Source organism: Octopus bimaculoides, chromosome 2 (genome assembly GCF_046866305.1).
Source record: "Octopus bimaculoides isolate indiv1 chromosome 2, ASM4686630v1, whole genome shotgun sequence".
NCBI classification, from domain to species: Eukaryota; Metazoa; Mollusca; class Cephalopoda; order Octopoda; family Octopodidae; genus Octopus; species Octopus bimaculoides.
In genome coordinates, this window is record NC_142929.1 from 125,623,629 (window position 1) to 125,646,462 (window position 22,834).

The following is a 22,834-nucleotide window of genomic DNA, read 5'->3' on the forward strand; positions in this document are numbered from 1 at the left end:
GGAAACATTGAAATCTTTTTAAAGAGGATTGAATAATATTTATGTAAAATTTAAATAAAATTTATTGCATATTTTCTCTGTTATCAACCATTCCCTTTATTATGTTAAGTATAGTTATGTAGCACACTGTAGAAAATGTGAATTAATCTTACATGACAAAGTTTTTTTGCATTTGATCTGAAATAATTCTAGGATTATGAGCTGAAGGGTCTTACAACTGAAGACTTTTCATTAACTTAGGTGCAGTTAAAATATTGTATACTAACTCTCAATAAAACTGTTTAGAAAACATTCTGTGTCTAACAATTAAAATCACAGCTCATCATTTGTTAGATTTGCATGTTCTCTCTAGGGGTTGTTGTCACAAAATTCTTTTACAACTAAATTAGAAATATTTTCTTAATCAAAATCAAATCAAGATTGAAATCAAAATGGAAATTGTAGTTGTGGCCGATGCCAGTGCCACCTGACTGGCACCCATGCTGGTGGCACATAATAAGCATCATTCAAGCGTGGGTTGATGCCAGTGCTGCTTGACTGGCTGCCTGTACCGGTGGCACGTAAAAAGTATCCACTACATTCTCAGAGTGGTTGGTGTTAGGAAGGGTATCCAGCTGTAGAAACCTTGCCAGATCAGATTGGAGCTTGGTGCAGCCTACTGGCTTGTGAGTCCCCAGTTAAACCATCCAATCCATGCCAGCATGGAAAACAGACATTAAACAATGATGATGATGATGGTGATTTGTGAAGGTGTTAATATTAGATGTATTGCCTTTCCCTTTGACAAAAATGGTGGCGTGGAGTGGGGAGACTTGTGTGCATGGATGACTGCTGGTCTTCTACAAACAACCTTGTCTGGACTTGTGCCTTAGAGGAGGACTTTCTAGGTGCAGTCCCATGGTCATTTTTGATGAAGGGAATCTTTACTTTTACTTTATTAGGTATATTAACCTATTGATATATTGGTTTCCAATTTTGGCACAAAGCCAGCAATTTTGGGGGAGGGATAAGTCAATTACATTGACCCCCGTGATCAAGTAGTACTTATTTTATTTACCTTGGAAGGATGAAAGGCAAAGTTGACCTTGGTGGAATTTGAACTCAGAATGTAAAGATAGATGTAATACTGCTAAGCATTTTGCCTGGTGCGCTAATGATTCTGCAGCTTTCTGCTTACTGATGTAACATGTTAATACTACATATGTTTATGTGTTGATACGACTTATTGATATGTTAATATAAATATATATTAATATCATCATCATCATTCAACGTGTTGTCCATGCTGGCATGGGTTGGATGGTTTGACCAGGGCTGGTAAGCTGGAAGGCTGCACCAGACTCCAGTCTGGTTTGGTGTGGTTTCTATGGCTGGATGCCCTTCCTAATGCCAACCACTCTGAGCGTGTAATGAGTATTTTTATGTGCTACCAGCATGGGTGCCATTTGCATGACATCAGTATCTGCCATGACTGCAATTTTACTTGGCTTGATGGGTTTTCTCAAGTACGGCATAATGCCAAAGGTCTCGGTCATTTGTCATTGCCTCTGTGAGGCCCAACATTCGAAAAGTGCTTTTCACATACCATCGGTATTGGCCAGCTTGCCTCCATGAGGCATATCTCACCCTTGAAGGGTGAGATATGTAAATGTGTCAATACAGTTTATTAAAACGAAACATTGAAGACTGAAGATAAATCTGTGACTTCTTAGGAGATCACATTTTGCATGTTGTAACTGATTACAATGTTTATGACTGTTTAGGATTGTTTATGTATTTTATTCTTATTCCATTAACTGATTTCGGTTTTACAATGTTTTACTGATTGCTCTAATCAAGCTGAGTAGAAGAATTAAAACTATCAGATTTTAATAAATTTTAAAAGTTATATATGTACTTCAGTTACATTCTCATTTTTCTTACTTTCATTAGTAAAATCTAATTGTAGATTTTTCCTTTAGTTGATTTATAGCTCCACAAAATTGGATATATGAAAAATCCTAAATGAAGATAATGTTTGACTAATGACAATACTGCTCAAAAGATTCTCATTAGTAACAACCAGAAGTAAACTGAGCATTAAAATATATAATTTTATAATGTTTAGGTAGCAAAGTATTTTTGTTATTTTTATTATCTACTTGTAGAGTAAATGTGTTTCGTATCATTGTTTGGCAAACTAAACATTTTTTGAGTAAAGTTTTATCTACCTCCTGTAGTTTAAGTCATCCTGAATCTTATTTTAGCCATTAACCCTTTTGTTACCATATTTCTGTTGAGATGCTCTGTGTTTCTTTCAATTCATTTTAAATATAACAAAGAATTTAGTAAAATAATTTAGTTACCATTCAGCTAGTGTTAGGAACTTAAATTGTGAATAAGGTTTGGTGGAAGATTTTAATTCAGAACTATTGGAAACAAGGCATTTGTACTGCAGAGCCAGGGGCGGCTTCAGCCGGGTTGGTATCAAAAGGGTTAATAAAGAAAGAACAACAACTCTTTCTTGAAAATATTTCTATTTTTCAAGGTGGTGAGCTGCCAGAATTTCTTGAAAATATTTCTTCTCTTCTTTAAGGTGGTGAGCTGGCAGAATCATTAGCATAATGGAAGAAATGCTTTGTGGTATTTCATCTGTCTTTATGTTCTGGGTTCAAATTCTGCCAAGGCCTACTTTGCCTTTCATCCTTTCAGGGTTGATCAAATAAGTACCAGTTGTGCACTGGGGTCAACACAATCAACTTATCCCCTCTTCTGAACTTGTTGGCCTTCTGTCAAAATTTGAAACCAATATTTCTTCTCTTCCAAATTTGATATTATTTTATTCATTATTTAAACATGTTTTTTTTTTTTTCAGGACAACATAAACTGTAAGGAATATCAGACATTGTTTGAGAAAAACCATGATCTACAGAAACAACTGTTGCAGTTATCAAAAGAAAACATTGAAATTCATTTTGAAATGGAAGAAGCGAAAAAAGATGTACCTCGTTTAAAGGTAAATTTTAACTATCATCTACTTTAACAATTAAATCAATGTTCTCAGCTGACAGTTTATTTTTAATGAAAACATAAAATGGGGAAGCAGAGGTTTGGACTTAGAGAATTCTAAGTTAGATGATTTAACAATAGTTCTCTTTTTATTTGCTAGAATATTGCTTACTTTTATAGGCATAAGTTTTCAGATTTATTAGATGGGGAGCATAAGAAGATTACTGTTTATAACTTCTGCAGGACATCAGTAACAGGTCTTTCTATTTTTAAGGTGCTTACCTCTTCAAACAATTTTGATAATATTTTAGCCTTAGATATTTCCTTTCAGTTTTGACAGAAATGTATGTGTGTGTGTGTGTGTGAAAGAGAGAGAGAGAGAGAGAGAGAGTGTGTATAACAAATATTAAGAAGGTAATATAGCAATAGGAGGAGAAACAAAGATGGCAGAGAATTGGGTAAAGATGCTCAAATAATATGGTGAGAGCTGAATTAATTATAGGAATTAGGAAGATTGTATTAATGTTATTATGTTCTATTAAGATAATGTTCATTTTTGATATTTAAAACATTAATGGTTATATATGGATGCACTTTGAACAGACAGCTTTTGCAGTTAGCTAAGGATGTTAGAGATAGCGTTAATAGAGGTTAAAACAGAATATATAGTTGTATCTTTTATGAAATTTGTGGAGACTCATAGGCTCAGGGACAGGGTGTGCAGGAGATGCAAGCACATTTTTTTTTTTGGTGGTGGTGGGTTCTAAAGTTTTTTTGGGGCCAGTGAAAATACTTTGAACATCCTGAGTTGGACCTGGGTTTGCACCCACTAAACAAATTTTGTTCCTGTACTTATGGAGAGACTGTATTTGAACTCAATTTTTAGAGATAAAACTTTTCACATGATTCATTGTCAATTCTTAAATAATTTCCATTACTTCCATACTTTAATAAAGGCTCGTGTTGATGATTTGCAAACATATATTGAAGCATTAAAAGCAGAAAACAAGCGTTTAAGTGGGGACAAATCAGAGGTTACAAAGGTAAGATATAATTTCTTTAAATTTATTTCTGAAATTATTACAAACTATGTGAAAAGCACCATTCGAGAGTGATCGTTGCCAGCATTGCTTTACTGGCACATGTGCTGGTGGCACGTGAAAAACAACATTCGAGTGTGGTCGATGCCAGTGCCGCCGGACTGGCTCCTGTGCAAGTAGCATGTAAAAACACCTTTTGAGCGTGGTTGTTGCTAGAACTGCCTGACTGGCCTTCGTGCTGGTAGCACGTAAAAACACCCGGCATTAGGAAGGGCATCCAGCTGTAGAAACTTTGGCAGATCAGATTTAGCCTGGTGCAGCCTCTGGCTCACCAGTCTTCAGTCAAACCATCCAACCCATGCCAGCATGGAAAGCGGACGTAAAATGATGATGATCATGATGATGATATGTTAGAATTTTGCTGTTAATCAATTATTAATTGCTTGTCTTTAATAAAGATTAGACTTGTCAAGATAAAGAAAGTTATGGAGATAATGTCACCATAATTACTTGCAGAATTCAGTTTTATTAACACTGTACCTTAACAAAGATAGTGTAAAGTAAATTGAGTTGGTTCTTGTTGTAGAGGAGCTACATGGTTGATTACATTGAGGAGAGAGAGAGTGAGAAAGAATTATTGGTATGTCTAAAGAGATAGATAATGTTGCCACTTGACACCTCAGGTAGGCAGTGTAGTAGTGGGAGGAGGTTTGCGAGTGTGTGTGGCGGAAGAGATATGGGAAGTGGGAGAGAGGGAAGTAGATAGGCAACATCTGTGAAGGTTCGGAAGGGTGGAGGGGAGGGGTGCAAGAGTTGGGGAGGTTAGAAGGAAGCGAGTGGTAGGGTAGTAATGACGATAATGCTGACTGGGGGAGGAGAGAGATGATGTATTTGGGTAGGTGCAGGAGCAGAGCAAAAAAACAAACAGGTGAAGTGCATGTAGAGAGATAACTTGGTGGTTCAATGCATGTGTGTGTGTGTGTGTGTGTGTGTGTGTGAATGTTTACAGAGCTATGGTGAGTTACAATTACAAATGGTGGCATTTCTTGATATTTCCTGTCAACAAATCATCTGTTAGTTCTGCACATTTGAATTCCTCTGGGTTAAAAGAATTTCCTTTCTTACTTGAAAACAGGTAAGGATTGGTGACAAAGAAAGTATCTGCTGTAAAAATCCTGCTTCAGTTTCCTCCCACCTGTGCCATGCCAGCGTGGAAAAGCAGATGTTAAACAAATGAACAGTTAGGTTGTTGGTTGGTGAGAGATTAAAAGTGTTAAGGGGTTTACTTATCAAATAGATCTTTTACTTGTTTCAGTCATTAGACTGTGATCATGCTGGGGCACTGCCTTCCATGCAGTGGGACTGAACCTCGAACCATATGGTTTGGAAGCAAACTTTTTTCCCACACAGCTACATCTATGCCTGATGGAAAGTGTTTTTGCATACATCTTACAATGTGTATTTGTGTATATTTTGGAAATACTCTTTCCAAAGTATATGACTAGTGCTCTTGTGTAAGGTACCATAATACTTTACTATAGAATGAATTCTATGTGAATTTTGTTTTGTTGTTATTGGGTAATGGTGACTATCCAAAGTTGACTTTTAAGATAACACACATGGTAAGATACTCTACTAACAGACCTATTTAAAACCATGTCAATATAGAAAAGCAAATAAACTAAAATATTTTGTTTTCGTATTAGGTTTACAAGATTCTTGATATGAACTCATGTGTTGAAACAGATTTTGTTGTATCTCAGGAGGGTCATTATGCCCATAATAAGCATATACATTGGTTCTGTTTTCACTTATTTAATATTTGTTAATTGGTTAACTACTTAAAAAATTAACTAATTGATTGTTTGGTTATGTTTGTGAAAGTTTTTTTGTTGCCATTTGCAACCTCTTCAATGATATGCCCTCTGTATTCCAGGTCAGAATAACTGAAAGAGTAATCAAACGATTTATTAATTGGTTAAATAGTTAACCAGTTGATGAAGAAGGAAGAGGTGAAATAAAACCAGTGCATATGTTTATTATTGGCATAATGACTGTCCCAAAATACATAAAAAATCTAAACATATCTACATTTTGTAACATAATTGATTATTATAAGCCTAATGTGAGTAAAAATAACAAATAATTTGATTTAATTATATTCTTTCATGGCTTACAGGTTGGTGAAAGCGGTAAAAGTCCAAAGGAGCTGGAGAAAATAATTGCATTGCTTAAAAAAGTAGTCGACCGTGTGCAGTCAGAGAATGAACAATTGAAGCAGTCAACTGGAACAGCTTCTCTGAAACAAGAAAATCTTGATTTGGTTGTGAGTTTCTCTCTACTTTTATTGTTTAACACCTTAGCATTTGAATTGGCCATGTCTGGCTCAAATATTCTTCCTGCTTTTTGCTCAAACTGGTCAGATCCAGCCTCTCTCACTTGCCCTACAACGTCATTCTAAAAATATGCAAGCACATCATTGAAATTTTGAAGCTATGAAATAATGCATAATTAATTCAAAATGATGTGAATAAATAAGCATTACATTTGACAGAGTAATCTGAATGTTAAAGGGTTAATGTAGGGCAATAACTGTGATTGTATATGAAACCTTGCTGCTGCTATTCCTACTGTTATCTGGTCAAAGCATTCTGTTTGTTTCAATTTGCTTGAAAAGTAGACACAGGTAGATGATCCTGCTCGGTCTGTAGGAAAAGTGTAAGTAGAAACTCCATAGGATGTACCAGGTGTGAGCTATGAATACATAAGAGGTGCAGCAAAATATCAAAAGAAGGTTAACTGGGAAGATAGTTTTTGTGTGTGGCAGATGCGCAGGGACACTAAACACCAAAGATGTACAGAAAACAGATTCCATCACATGCCAAGGGAAAAAACTAAAAGTGGTTGATAGCTTCCGTTACCAAGGTGACCAAGTCAGTAGCAGGGGTAGATGCTATTAGAGTGTAGCTACTAGAATAAGAATAGCCTAGGCAAAGTTCAGGGAGCTCTTACCTCTGCAAGTAACAAAGGGCCTCTTGATCAGAGTGAAAGATAGACTGTATGATGCATGTGTGCGAACAGCCATGTAACACAGCAGAGAAACACGGGCTGTGACTGCTGAGGATATGTGTAGGCTTGAAAGAAATGAAGCTCGTATGCTCTGCTGGATGTGTAATGTCAGTGTGCATACACGACAGATTATAAGCGCCCTGAGAGAAAAGATGGACATAAGAAGCATCAGTTGTGGTGTGCAAGAGAGACAACTGTGCTGGTATGGTCATGTGTTGTGTATGAATGAGGACAGCTGTGTCAAGAAGTGTCACACCCAAACAGTGGAAGGAACCTGTGGAAGAGGTAAACTCAGGAAGACATGGGATGAGGTGGTGAAGCATGACTTTTTAACGTTGGGCCTCACAGAGGCAATGACAAGCAACCGAGACCTTTGAAGATATGCTGTGCTTGAGAAGACTCAGCAAGTCAAGTGAAATTGTAGCCATGGCTGATGCTAGTGTTGCATAACTGGCTCGTTTAAAAGTACCCTTCAATAGTCAGGCAATATGCTTTGCTTGAAAAGACGTGTTGAGTCAAGCGAAATAGTAGTTGTGGCCGATGCCAGTGCCGTCAGACTGGCACTGGTGGCATATAAAAAGCACCCACTACACTCTTGGAGTGATTGGTGTTAGGAAGGGCATCCAGCTGTAGAAACCTTGTCAGATGAGATTGGAGCCTAATGCAGCCTCCTAGCTTGCCAGTCCTCAGTCAAACCGTCCAACCCATGCCAGCATGGAAAGCAGATGTTAAACGATGATGATGATACACATATTCTCCTGCTTTACAGTTGAGTTTTTCAACAACATGCAAGAATAAAAGAAAATCTGGGAGCCTTGAACAATTGAATATGAAAAGAAATACTAGTGGCTGTTGAGATAATATGCCTTAAACCTTTAGCATTTAAACTGGCTACATCTGGCCCAAATACTTCACCTATTTTATGTTTGAACTAGCCAAATCTGCCTTGTTACACCTGCCCTTCAATGTCATTCTAAAATAAACCATTACATCATTGTAGTTTCAAAGTTATGAGATAATACATGATTAATTCAAAACAATGTGAATTAATATGCATTACATTTGACAGAGTAATCTGAATCCAAAGAGTTAATGCTATCATTGTTTCTTTTGCAAATGTAACTGAATAATCTTAACTGTTTAGTTACAATAATTGTTTTGATAGATTCTGTATAATCACAAATTACAAATATGTAGGTGCAAGCATGGCTTTATAGGTACAGGCATGACCATGTGGTTAAGAATCTTCCTTTGCAGCTACATTGTTTTGGGTTCAACCCCACTGCAAGTATCCTTTATTATACTCTTGGGCCAACTAATGTCATGTCAGTGAATTTGGTTGGTGGAAATTTTGTGGAAGTCTGTTATATGTGTGTGTGTTTGGTGTGTATTGTGTGTGTGTAACTTTGTATTTGTCTCCACCACTGTTACACAACTGATGTTGGTTTGTTTACAGCCCACTAACTTAAAGGTTTGACAAAAGAGACCAATAGAATAAATACCAGACTTTGAAAATAAGTACCGGGGCTGATCTGTTCAATTAAACTCTTTTAGGTGGTGTTGCACCATGGCTGCAATCCAATGAACGAAACAAGTATAAAATAAAAGGAAGGTATAGATAGTCTATATGATTATAGATATATTTTCATAGTGGTGCTTCAGCAGGACCACAGCAACATAGCAGAAACATATATAAATCAATAAAAGAATATAATTATAAATGCAAATAGTTTTTCTGCCTAAAAAAAAAATTAATATTTTGAAAATTTAATTTTAAATATTTTAAGTTTCTTTTTTTTTTTATATTTTTGAAAAAGTTTTATGTTTTTTTTTTCTTTTTTCATCAGCAAAAAGTTAGGGATCTTGAAAAGAAATTGGGACAGTTCTCTACAGATAAACATCTTACAAAAGAGAAAGGAATGACAAAATTAATGGTTGATTACGAGAAACTTAGAAAAGATTTATTAAAAGTGAGTGACCCTAAAATATTGCTCCTTCTATTTTGGATACCAGTAGAAACACAGCCCGGAGGGCAGTGTTTCTGCTTGTATATATTGAACTGAGAAATTGTTATATAAATAGCACAGTATATATGTTGTATGATTGTCTTGTAATCAGTATGTTAAATGAAGTCAATATCTTGCTTAACTATATACATGAAGTTGACATAGATACAGAAATATCGGCGCTCATAGCCAATATATGACTTTTGAGACTGGTGGAAGGGAAGGAGGAAAGTATCCTCAAACCAGAAACTTGGCTCAAATGCTAAGGACATCCAAAATGCAGAGCGATGATGTTAAACTGGGCAACAGGTTATAAGTCTACCAACCAAGTAGGCAATGGCAAAATTTGAACTCAGAATATAAAGAGCTGGAAAAAAATACTACAAGTCATCCAGATCAATGTTCTTACAATTCCATCTTGGACATGAGTACATCTATTTCCAGTTTCAAAATTTGTTTCAAATATATTTTACTATTGTCATTTTTATTATGGTTTCATTATATGGTTTCAACTGTCTTGCAGGAGACTGATCTCAAAATGAAACTTCAAAACCAAGTTGAGGACCTACAAGAGGAACAACGAATTTTGAAATGCACAGTAGAGGGAAGTGGCATAAAGTTTGTTAAAGGTAACAACACATTGCAATCTTCTGAATCCAAAATTGATACAATAAAGAAACTGGAAGAAGATCTTGAAAATAAGGTAATAATTTCTATTTTTATTCAAATGGTTTTTTTTTCTTTTGAGAGTATGTATGATAGTCTGTAGTAGCTAAAAAACTATTAAGTATAACAGTGGTTTTGTATTAGATTGTAATGCGAAATATTACTATCTATTGTAAATATAATGCTGAAAAGGAAATTTTTTGTTGAGTTTTGTAATTTGCTCATTTCATAAGCACTGGTATAAAAACAAAGATCAAATCATCATAAACTGCAAATTTCTATCTCACTGATAGAATGTATGAGAGGGGATGATAACATCAACCGTGATCCTGTAGCGATGGAATCAATTGTGTGCCTGTTTATTTTAATCACAATGTATATAAGGAAAAAAATGGATGAGTTCACATAAAACTCGTACATGCTATGTGACTGGCGGATTTTAATTATTTAAACTAATACGCAGCATTTATTATATATATTCATTAGGAGTTCAATACACAACATTTTTCTTGAATTACTTGTTTTTATTTTGTCTGTTATACTTCTAAACAATTTTATTCCTTATTTGATATATCTGGATAGCTCTTATTAAGTAAATTTCTTTTATGAGGAAAGTCAGTAAAGCCTTTAACAGACTTTCATGCTTTCCTCTCCAAATGTAATTCAACTTTTGTATACATACATATATTTATTGGTTTTGAATTTTGGCACATTTGGGGGAAGGGGTAAGTTGATTACATTGATCCCCAGAAATCAACTGGTACTGTTACATCGACCCTGAAAGGATAAAAGGCAAAGTTGACCTCGGCACAATTTGAACTCAGAACATAAAGATGGACAAAATGCTGCTAAGCTCTTTGCCCAGTGTGTTATCGGTTCTGCCTTATAATTACTCTAAAATATCACTGGTAATTGTTTGATACAATCTAGAGATAATCAAAGTTTTTTTTTCTATGGTTTGAAGTAGGAACTGTAATCTACTGAGCAGCACTGCTTAAAAATCAGCATTCTAAATTAAACTTTCACCCATCTTTCAAATCTTGACTAATGAGCTTCTGTTGTTTTTTTTCTCAAATGTAATCATTCAGTTCTATCTGTAATTGTATGTTGAGCCTACTTGACTTTGGGATTAATAATCTGATTCATGTGTTCTCACCACTCAGCATAGCTGGTACTTCAAGTATGATATGGTTGATATGGTGATAATCAATAGATTTATATTAAACTATGATAATTGCTTAATCAATGTATATGAAAATAAAGGATTACATTGTTTGTAATACATTTAATTTATTGTTGTAATATGACAAATATGTTTGATTTGTTAGTTTTGAACTTTCTAAGCATGGGAATTACATGAATCTAAATACATTAGGTTTGGAGCAGTCATAGCTGTGTCGTTAAGATGCCTGCTTCTCAATGGATGTGATCTCTGGTTCTGGGCAGCTCCTTAGTTAAGTGTCTTCTACTGTAGCCTTTGGCTAACCAAAGCCTTGTGAGTGGATTTGGTAGACAGAAACTGAAAGAAGGGCGGAGAGCTGGCAGAAACGTTAGTTGAGGGTGGCGAGCTGGCAGAAATGTTAGTTGAGGGTAGCGAGCTGGCAGAAATGTTAGTTGAGGGTGGCGAGCTGGCAGAAATGTTAGCACGCCGGGCGAAATGCTTAGCGGTATTTCGTCTGCCGTTACGTTCTGAGTTCAAATTCCACCAAGGTCGACTTTGCCTTTCATCCTTTCGGGGTCAATAAATTAAGTACCAGTTACGCACTGAGGTCGATGTAATCGACTTAATCCCTTTGTCTGTCCTTGTTTGTCCCCTCTATGTTTAGCTCCTTGTGGGCAATAAAGAAATAAGAAACTGAAAGAAGCTCATCGTACATGTTGTGTGTGTGTAACCTTGCCTTAAGATCATGTGATGGGTGTAAACAAGCATCACCATCATTATGCAAGTGAGAATGTTAATTTTCAGTCGCCCATTAAAAACATATCTAACTGTGGGGAAATATTAATTGGTAAGGGTTGGTGACAGAAGGGCAGATGGCCATAGAAAACCTACCTCAACAAATTCCGTTTGACCTGTGTAAGCATGAAAAGTAGACATTACACGATAATGATGATGATCATTAAATTTATTCAACCAAATAATATATTTTTATTTATGATACATTTATAATAAGTTTTTATTTATTTTGTAGCGTAAAACAATGGCAGACATGAAAATTCTTTTACGAGAATCTGCTGAGAGAGAACAAGATTTGCTTCAAGAAAAACAAGAATTATTAAGAAAGGTAACACTAATTATTGGTCCTTATATTATCATTGTTTCTCTCTGTGAATGTTGCTCTGAAAGTTTTGGGAATTTCCTGGTTTTCTTGGCCATCTTTATAATTTCAGTTGGCCTCCAGTTGTTAATATTCCACATATAGATCCTACATGTTATTATTGGTGTAGCTATTTAATTGCTTCTATATTTTTGCATTAAGTACACTTTTTAGCACTAGGTTGCCTACTAAATGTATATTTTTAATGTAATTCCCGAGACCTCTGTGAACATAGGAAGTATGAATTATTGATAATCATAAAACAATGTGTTTGTTTGAATCAAGATGTCAGGTGAAATGTATTTGAGATGGTATTGATGTATCTTTTTGCAGTGAGAGAGAAAAGAAAAACAATTCTGAAATGCCTCAATATTTTGTGAGATCCTAAGAAAGCCAGTGGATCAAATAGTCGAGATAGTTAGCCAAAAGGTTTATAACAAGCATTGTTAGAACATGAAGATAGAAGGCATTGGTTTATCAGGGTTAAATGTGGAGATGCTTAAAGCATCAGGGTATGTTGGTACTATACTCATTATGCAAAGGAATAATTACAGACATTTCAAGCTGATAGACCAATTCTTAAAAGTAGTTGTGATAACCTTTTCAATTCAAGACTATTCTTCTGGGTTTGACACTTTTTCTACTGCTCTTTCACAAAGAAAAGGATCCATAAGAACCAGGTCCTCAAAATATAAAAGTTGCTAAGGATATGTGTAAGTAAAGATTAAATAGGTAGTTGATAACAAAGAAGATACATCTCTCCTTGTTTATCATTGGGGTTTGGTTTCCCAAAACAATACAGTGATAATTGAATCAGTGATAAATGAATCACCCCTGTGTACTTTGTAAATAGAATGAACGATAGATTCATTGATACCAGATTCATGGCCTACAACTGAAAAGCTTCTGCCATCATGTATTTTCTCAATCATCTCTACCTTTTCCTTTAGAGAATACACTTACCTGCATCATTTGTTAGGATCAGGCGTCTTCATATTTTTTCTTTTCACTGGTTCCATGTTGATGGGTACTAGTACATAAATCCATGAAATAAATATGCAACCTTGCAACACGGTGATGTAAACCAGTGACAATCAGTGCTTTCTGGGTAGCTGAGCATTGTGGGGTATATTTTTTGCAGTACAAGTAGAATCTTCAACTAGTCAACAAGGCTACATGTATTAGCAATAATGAGAGTAATGGTGATAATTAGTGTTACAGTGATAATCATTGTTATTGTTTTTGGCCTGATTATGTTTTTCTGATATCGTTATTTTTTAATGAAATGAACCTTTTATTTTCTCTAATTGTTGTATAGAAACTGTTATTAGTGAAAAGTAGAACTCAAAATGTCTTTGATGTTTGACAATTTGGTTTTATTATGCATATGGTGCAGGCATGGTTGTGCGGTTAAGAAGTTTGCTTCCCAACCATATAATTACAGGTTCAGTCCCCTTGTGTGACACTTTGGGTAAGCATCTTCTCCTATAGCCCCAGGCTGACCAAGGCCTTGTGAATGAATCTGGTAGATGAAAGCTAAAAGAAAGCCCATCATATATATATATGTATGTATGTATATATGTATGTATGTGTGTGTGTGTGTGTGTGTATGTATGTGTGTGTGTGTGTGTGGGTGTGCATGTGGTAGTAGGGTGGGAGATGTGCTGCCTTGCTATTGCATGGTAATTACAAACAAGTGTCACCATCATATGAGCAATGTCATTTGTTTGCAATCTTCTGGAAAAGCATGTCTGGCCTTGGAGAAATATTATCTTTGGCTACAGGAAAGGCATCCAGCTGTAGAAAATTTGCTTCAGCAAACTCCCTCTGAGACAAGTGACCCATGCAAGCATGCAAAGTAGATTTTAAAATGACAGTGATGGTGGTAGCAACAGAGGTGGGGGGGGGGGGTAGTTGTGGTGGAGGTAGTAGCAGTGGCCTGAATAAGAAAAAATAATTTTAGATTTTTTTTGATGTCTTAAAACTTGCTTGTTTGAACTTTTCAAAATAAAATTAAAAAATTTTTTTTTTTGCATGCCAATTTCCAGATTCAGCTGTTAGAAAGTATTCCAAATGAATCTATCAATTCAGATGCTGCATTAAACCATGCTTACAGAAAAGCCAAGTAAGTAGTCTTGAACTGAATTCTTTCATAATGTTTTCATATTTATTATGTTTGTTTTAAAATGACACGTAAAAACATGAAATAAAATACCTTACTTGAAAAACAAATAAGGATTGGCATCAGGAAGAGCATCCCACCATTAGAATATTGTCTCAAAATGTCTCATCCAACCCATGCCAGCATGGAAAAACCAAACATAAAAATATTCTTTTCTACTCTAGGTACAAAGCCTAAAAGTTTTGGGGAGGGGGGGCAGTCGATTAGATTGACCCTAGTGCGTAACTGGTACTTAATTTATTGACCCTGAAAGGACGAAAGGCAAAGTCGATCTCAGTGGAATTTGAACTCAGAACGTAAAGACAGATGCAATACAGATAAGCATTTCACCCTGTGTGCTACTGTTTCTGCCAGCTCTCCGCCTTCTAAGCACTAAAATATCAAATACACAAGTGCTTCTGTTCGTCATTGGCAGCTCCAGCTCATAGCCAAGTATTGGGTTCGTCAGTACCAGCATGCTGACATAGCAGTCAAACTGACCAAACCATAAGTTTAGTGATAGCTTGTGGTTTGGTCAGTATGCTGGTACTGCTTGCTAATACCCTTAATTATTAATTGACATTTTATACCATTACAGGTTTTTTTTTATGCATGCTAAACCACTGATAATATTATAAATAATAATATCCTTACACATACTTATATATATATATATATATATATATATATACATATATACACACACACTAATATATACATGAACGGGCTGTTTGAGTGATTGAATCAACTAGAACACTTGTTGTAACCGATGAAGAGCCAGACCATCTATAACAAATGGTGTGGAAAGTTCTTTTTTTTTAAAGTTGGCATTTGTATTTTCTGAGAAGAAAATCCAATACAGCCTCGTATTTTGTATCCCATGAGTGAAATGGTGCAGCAATGAATATAGATAGATCCTGCTGCCAGCATTCTTTGAAGAGTTAAAGAGTCATGAACAAACATGGCATCTTTGGATGGTGCAACAAAGGATTTAATCAATATATGAAAGATATTTCACAATGATGATGCAATTATTCAGTTGTTATCAGAATGAGAAAAGACACACACACAAACACATTTATAAACAGTCTGTTATTCTCTCTCTCTCTCTCTCTCTCTCTTTCTCTCTGTCCTTTTTGTTTCCTCTTACTCTTTCTCCCTCTTTGGCTGTCTGCCCATCTACTTTCTTTCTCTCCCTTTTCCCCTCTTTCTTTAGCCTCTCTCTAGGCTATCTATCTGAGATGAAAGAATACTTTGAATCAATAGTTGTTGTTGTTTAGCCAAGGTCAGTTCTGATCAAGCTGACCTATGATCAAAAAATGGCATCCAAGCCATGAACATGCCTTCCTATCCACTTTTTTCTTTAGATTGTACTCTGGACTACATTGGTTGAGAAGATGGTTGAGTGTGTTTTGAGAAAGAATAGGCTGCTATTTCTAGCAAGTTTAGTAGCCATATTGACGCATCCTTATCGGCTCATTGAACCAATAGTTATTTGTCCATAAATAAAAATAGAATTACAGAAGTTATCCTCATTTCGTTCGATAAATATAAATGGATAATGAAGCAATATGGATTGGTGTCTTTCTACAATTCAACTTGGAATTATTATTGGACAGAAAATGTATGATTTATTTCTAATTAACCTATAAAAAAAATCAATAAATTTTATATAAGAATGTGTAATCAACTTAAGTTGTCTTTTCTAATTTTTATTGTGTGTGTGCGTATATATATATATATATATATATATATATTTTTAATAATTATATACATAATTATAACAAGGGATTGGCTATAAGCCTCTCCACGCGCTAGAAAAATTGACGCTTAAAGATGCTGAACCCGGAACCATGTGGTTGGGAAGCAATCTTCTTACCACATAGCCACACCTGCAGCTATATATATATATATATATATATATATATACATATATATAAAAGCAAAAAAAAAATGATTCTCCTGGTGTAGGCACGGCTGTGTTGTAAGAAGTTTGCTTCTTAACCATACAGCTTGGGTTCATTCCCACTGTGTGGCACCTTGGGCAACTTAATTCTATTGCAGGCCTGGGCTAACCAAAGCTTTGTGAGTTTACTGGAAAACAAGTGAGGTTAAGTGATAGGAAGAGCATTTGTCAATATGAATTCTGTCTCAACAAATTCTGTCTAACCCATACAAGCATAGAAAAGTGAATGTTAAAATTAAAGGAAGCAAATGCTATTTGCTGTTGTTTGTTAAATATATTTCATCAATTATACTTGAGCATACTTATGTCAAGGAGGTAGAAACTGAAAGAAGCCTGCTGTGTGTGTGTGTGTGTGTGTGTGTGCGTGTGCATGTGTATATATCTGAGTGTACATGTATGTATATGTGAGCTTATCTTCTTGTCTTGACATCATGTGACTTGCAAAATGAATTCACCATCATACAGATAATGTTGTTCATTTCTTGTCTGCTGTGTAAACATGTCTAGCCATGTGGAAATATTATCTCACCAGAAAACAAGTGACAGGAAGAGCACTTGTCAATATGAACTCTGTCTCAAATTCTGTCTGACCTATACAAGCATAGAAAAGTGAATGTTAAAATTAAAAGAAACAATTGTTATTTGCTGTTGTTTGTTAAATATATTTCATCAATTATACTTGAACATACTTATGTCAAGGAGGTAACCATATACTATCAAAATACTTTGAAACAACTCACAGACCCTGTACTTTAGAAATAATGTATAATCCTTTCGAGCATTGGGCCTCATGGAGGCAAAGTGGCTGAGTTCCTTTCGAGTATTGGGCCTCATAGAGGCAATGACCAAGACCTTTGGCATTATGTCATGCTTGAGAAGACCCGTCAAGCCAAGCAAGATCACAGTTGTGACAGATACCGGGGTCATGCAAATGGCACCCATGCTGGTGGCATGTAGAAGTACCCATTACACTCTCAGAGTGGTTGGTGTTAGGAAGGGCATCCAGCTGTAGAAAACCATACTGAATCAGACTGGAATCTGGTGCAGCCTTCCAGCTTACCAGTCCTGGTCAAACTGTCCAACCCATGCCAGCATGGACAACAGATGTTAAATTATGATGATGTTGATGAAAAGTTACCAAGTGGAGGTGCATGGCTTAGTGGTTAGGTTACTAGACTCATGATCATAAGGCTGTAGTTTCAATTCCTGGACCAAGCGATGCATTGTGTTCTTGAGCAAAAACACTTCATTTCATGCTGCTCCAGTCCACTCAACTGGTAAAAATGAGTCACCCTGCGATGGACCAGTCTCCTACCCAAGGAGGAAATATTTACCAGAGAAACCAGCAGACTGACCCTATGTTGCTTATTGGGTAATGTGGACCAACCAATAGGTACCAAATGCAATTTAAAACAAACTTCAAGATTTGATCAGTGTTCTAACTATAGCCATTCCTAGTTTGTTTTAGCCATTTTAAAATTTTCAATCCAAGAGAGAAGGGCAGCCTTTGAAACTAATGCGCAGGAGGGGTGTTTGGAAGTAAAATAGAAAAGGAAAATAGTGAAACATTTTCCTTTTCAGACTCATTCCTTGTAAGTCATAGAATTTAGAAGAAGAAATAGTTCTCATTTTTTGATGAATGTTTATTGTTTATACAGATGAATCACTTTAGATTTGAGGAAAAATTCCAAGCAGTTATTAGCTTCAATAGGTAGATTTTCTTTTCAATGTAAAGAACTGGAGGAATCAATAACAGACAAATATCTATTTACTTAGAAATTGCTAATTTGTCCAGGAAATCATATGTAGGAAACTTTAAACAATTGTGTTCCATCAATGGTTAGTTTAAATAAATCAATTTACAATATGTTATAAAATATTAGCCAAGAAAGGAAATTTTGTTGTTACAGCAAGCAGCCTTATGAAATATTGATTACACTGAACTTATCAACATATTAAACAAAAGAGTAGAAATTGTGTTCAACATGAAAAATTTGCAGCTTAAATCATGCCTCTTTGAGTAGCTTGTTGAATAAACTGGGGCAACACATGTAAATCTACACACATGTATAAGATGTTTTTCAAGAGACAAGCATATTAGCTAACTTTAAACAGTTACAAGTATATTAACTGACTTAACCCTTTGTCATTTAAACTGGCCATATCCAGCCCAAGTATTCTACTTTTTTATATGTTCAAAGCCAGATCCAGTTTCCCACATCTCTTCTACAATGTCATTTTAAAAATAATCAATGACATCATTGATATCTTGAAGCTATGAGATAATACATAATTTATTCTAAGTAATGTGAATAAATAAGCATCACATTTGACAGAATAATCTGAATGATAATGGGTTAAGTCCATTATTCCCTAAGGAGCAGAGGCCATTGATGATGATTTTTCTTCACTATTCTTGGCTCTGGGCTGTTATGGCAACTCTCTCAGTATGGGATAAGTACTATTATCAGTGGGTCAGGTCTGGAATCCCTGAAGGGAGGCCTTCCTCACTCAGGTCTTAATGTGTGCTTAACCTCTTAACATTACACTCTTCTTTCTTTGTACATTATAGCAAACACTTCTGATATCCAGTTTTTCTTTTGGTGTACTTGTGTGCTCTGTCATTCATGCCTGCTAGTATCACATATGCTGTAGAATATGCTGGTCTCATTTCTTATCAGCCTTTACTTATCCTCTATATTCAGTAATCACGTCTCACTACCAACGTGTGTGTGTGTGTATGCATCACTGTCATCGATTCATACAGGCTTGTACTTCACAGGCGCTGGTTCCACATAAAATGCACTCAAGCCGATATTGTGTAAGCATATCTGTGCTGGTGGCACTTAAAAAACACCCAGCACACTCTGTAAAGTGGTTGGCATTAGGAAGGGCATCCAGCTGTAGAAACCATACCACAACAGGCAAGTTGTGTCTAGACTCCAATTGAAGTCTGGATAGCTCCTTGGCTGGCCAGCACCTATCAAAGCATCCAACCCATGCTAGCATAGAAAACGGACATTAAAGGATGATGATGATTATGTCCGCTATGTGTATGTAACTATTATGACTTTGTTATATTTATAATATCATTCAACATATTCTCCTCTCAGATTCACACACTTATTGCAGTGGTCCTGTAAAAGAGCTCAAAAGGTTGAGCTTCCAGTCGGGCCTTTCATGATATCCTTAAAGCCAGGAACTTTTCGGCACCCCCTTGTATATATGCATGTATGTGTGTGTGCCACACACATTCATTTTCACACATACACAAATGTCAATTATTTATAGGGTAACAAAAATGATTTTGGAAGTGCTATTACAAGCTTGTATATTATCTTATTGGGAAAGTATTCATAAAATTGCCAGAAATGCCATAGACCAAGTTGTCTTTGAGAAAAAGATTAGACTAGATTGAGATAGACTAAAGATTAAAGTTCAGAGGTTATTTATGTTTTACTTGACATTTGTGGCTGTTTTGTGTAAATAATGAGGACAAATGCATTTTGTTAGAGATCATTAAGTTTACGTCTACTAGTTGAAATGTCAGTAATATCAAATCAACTACAAATTTATTTATTTCTTTATTTCATTATCTGTACTGTTTTAAAGGTATTAAATTTAATATTTTAAAATCTATTTAATTTAGCAAAGAAGGAATTTTTGTGCTAATGGTTTACATTAAAGGATTATAATTTCAACTCTTATCTAATAATGCTAAGTATCGTTCACTCTCTGGTTTAAGCATAAATTTCTACTTTGTAAAAACTTAGCCCTTTGGAATGTTCTTTCACTGTGAGAGTAAATGTATTTACTTATATTGAGATTATCAATATGTTGTATGGTGTTGTCTGTAATTGTTGACTCATCTTTTTAGTTGAGCCCATATCATGGCCAGTAGTAATTCTGTTATCTATAACAAAGTGTATTTCTAGAGGAAATTGTGACTTATGTTGCATCAGACTGCTGAATTATTCTTACACTAATCCAAATCACTATTCTTTAATTGTGGCTCACATCTGTCTTTAAAATGTATTTTTAACTTGAAGAATTATATAGCTTTGTTACTTATTTTAGACTTTTTTCTTTTCTATGAAAATTTCTCTCTAATAATGTTCATTTAACATTTGTGTTCTGATTAATGTAAAAAATGTATCTTGAAAGTTTAGTTGATCTCTCTTATTAAGCTGAAATTAAAAAAAGAAATTGATTTCAGGTTAACAATAAGTGAACTGCAAAGCGAGAAAAATGAACTTTTCAAAGAGGTGAAACTTCTGCAACAAAAGCTCCATGGGGAAGTACCGAAAGTAAGTAAGATATTCCTAGTCTTCTCTGAAAAACATGTTTGGGGCATGGGAAATATTAGCTTGCTTGGAAAAAGGCGAGGGTTAGTGACAGGAAGGGCAGCTGGCTGTTAAAAATCTGCCTCAAATTCCATTTGATCCAGCAAACACGCAAAAGTGGATGCTAAAAATGGTGATAATCATTATGATGATACATTGTCTATTTATTGTTTCAGATGACTGAAGACATGTTACAGAAAGCTAGAAGCTATGATTCTTTAATATCTAAAAACACAGAGCTTACAGTGCAACTGAAAACATTGAAACTTGAAAAAGATAAACAATCCTCTGAAATCTTCCAGGTAAGATATTCTTTTCTTATTTTACTTGTTTCAGCCATTTGATTGCAACCATGCTGGAGCACTGGCTTTAGTCGAACAATTCGACTTCAGGACTTATTCTTTGTAAGCCTAGTACTTATTCTATTGGTCTCTTTTGTTGAACTGCTAAGTTATAGGGATGTAAACACAACATCGGTTGTCAAGCGATGGTGGGAGGACAAACACAGACACACAAATACACACACACACACACGACAGGCTTCTTTCAGTTTCCGTCTACCAAATTCACTCACAAGGCTTTGGTCGGCCTGAGGCTATAGCAGGAGACACTTACCCAAGGTGCCACACAGTGGGACTGAACCTGGAACCATGTGGTTAGGAAGCAAGCTTCTTACCACACAGCCACTCCTATGCCTCATAAAAAAAAACCCTAATAGAATAGTGTTTCAAAACTGTAAAATCAAAGATGTTCAATTTATGCTTTCCTTGGTCATTAAAATTGCCAAATTATAATTGTTGCCAATGAATCAGTCATTTGATACTTTCTGTCATTGAATTGTGAGCTGGCAGAAATGTTAGCATGCCGGGCGAAATGCTTAGCGGTATTTCGTCTGTCTTTAAGTTCTGAGTTCAAATTCCGCCAAGGTCAACTTTGCCTTTCATCCTTTCGAGGTCAAAAAATTAAGTACCAGTTACGCACTGGGGTCAATATAATCAACTTAATCCGTTTGTCTGTCCTTGTCTGTCCCCTCTGTGTGTAGCCCCTTGTGGGCAGTAAATAAATAAGAATTGTCGGACAATATGCTTACTGACATTTCTTCTCGCTCTTTATGCTCTGAGTTCAAATATGGCCAAGGTCAACTTTGACTTTCATCCTGTTGGAGTTGATAAAATAAACAGCGGGGGGGATATAGAATTTTTTTTGGGGGGGGGGTGTTGCCCAAAAGTTTCAGAAAAAATACTATATATATATAAGGTGAGAATTCGTAATAAATGGACATATTTTTATGTATTCTTTGTTGTGGCAGACCATAAGCATATGAAACTAATGCTGTGAAACTGCTGGAAATAAAATAACAATGTTATTATATTTGCAACAGTGCAGCTAGAAAGGGTGTTGCCCGGGCAACTAGGGCAATACCCCTGTATCCACCACTGCTAAGTACCAGTTGAGCATTGGGGGTCAGTGTCATTGACTTTGCTTTCCCCTAAAATTTATGGCCTTGTGCCAAAGTTTAAAACCATTATTATGATTAAGTAGTGAACTAACAGTCATTAACACTTTGGACATTAACACTTTTGGACATTAACACTTTATAGTCTGATTCAAGCATGGCCAAGTTCAACTTTATTTTTCATCCTGTTGGGGTTGATAAAATAAAGTACCAATCAAATACTGGGATCAATGGCATTGACTAACTCCCTACCTTAAATTTCAGGCCTTGCATCTATATTTGAAATGATTATTAACATGATCATAATTATTATGATAATGTCACTGATCAGTTCTGAACAGTAAAGTTGCATATTAATAATTCTTGGATAAATTTCTAATTATGTATATTTTAATCAGCTTGTTAAAAAGTAGTCTTTAATATTTTTGTTATTGAACTTAATTCTTAATTTGATGGTGCTTTGTAAAGAAAAGCATAATATTTAATATAATATATTAAATACAAGCAACACACAGCAAAGAGAAAGAGACAAAAATAAAATAACACGTATTGAAATTTTTTTCTAAAAACGTTCAGTGACGTTAACTAGAGTTTGGAGTTCGAGTAGACATCATTCCACCTTTTCATTTATCATTACCATTCTTTTCATTCGATTTCATTTTTTTCCCTACTTTTGTGTTTTGTCTGTCCTTGTGTTTCAGTTTTGATACTGAAATAGTCGAAAAGTTTCATTTTTAAAGTGAAAGTATTTGACATGAGTGTTTTTGTTTCACTTTTGACATGTAATACTTAAATAGTGGAGGAGATATTATGTTGCTGTG

General features: G+C 35.4%; 1 protein-coding gene across 2 annotated transcripts in view; it reads left to right on the forward strand.

Annotated features, from left to right (window-relative positions):
* LOC106870974 (centrosomal protein of 290 kDa-like) overlaps positions 1-22,834 on the forward strand; it is a 120,947-nt gene that overhangs the window by 93,329 nt on the left and 4,784 nt on the right. Inside the window, exons 49-57 of one of the 2 annotated variants that reach the window (XM_089347642.1) lie at positions 2,855-2,995; positions 3,945-4,031; positions 6,208-6,354; positions 8,945-9,067; positions 9,627-9,806; positions 11,962-12,054; positions 14,136-14,212; positions 20,431-20,521; positions 20,734-20,859. In XM_089347642.1, coding sequence (XP_089203768.1) covers positions 2,855-2,995; positions 3,945-4,031; positions 6,208-6,354; positions 8,945-9,067; positions 9,627-9,806; positions 11,962-12,054; positions 14,136-14,212; positions 20,431-20,521; positions 20,734-20,859 — 1,065 coding nt within the window. Of the gene's footprint in view, positions 1-2,854; positions 2,996-3,944; positions 4,032-6,207; positions 6,355-8,944; positions 9,068-9,626; positions 9,807-11,961; positions 12,055-14,135; positions 14,213-15,615; positions 15,744-20,430; positions 20,522-20,733; positions 20,860-22,834 lie in introns of those variants that run through there. The other variant, XM_089347643.1, reaches the window with a different exon arrangement.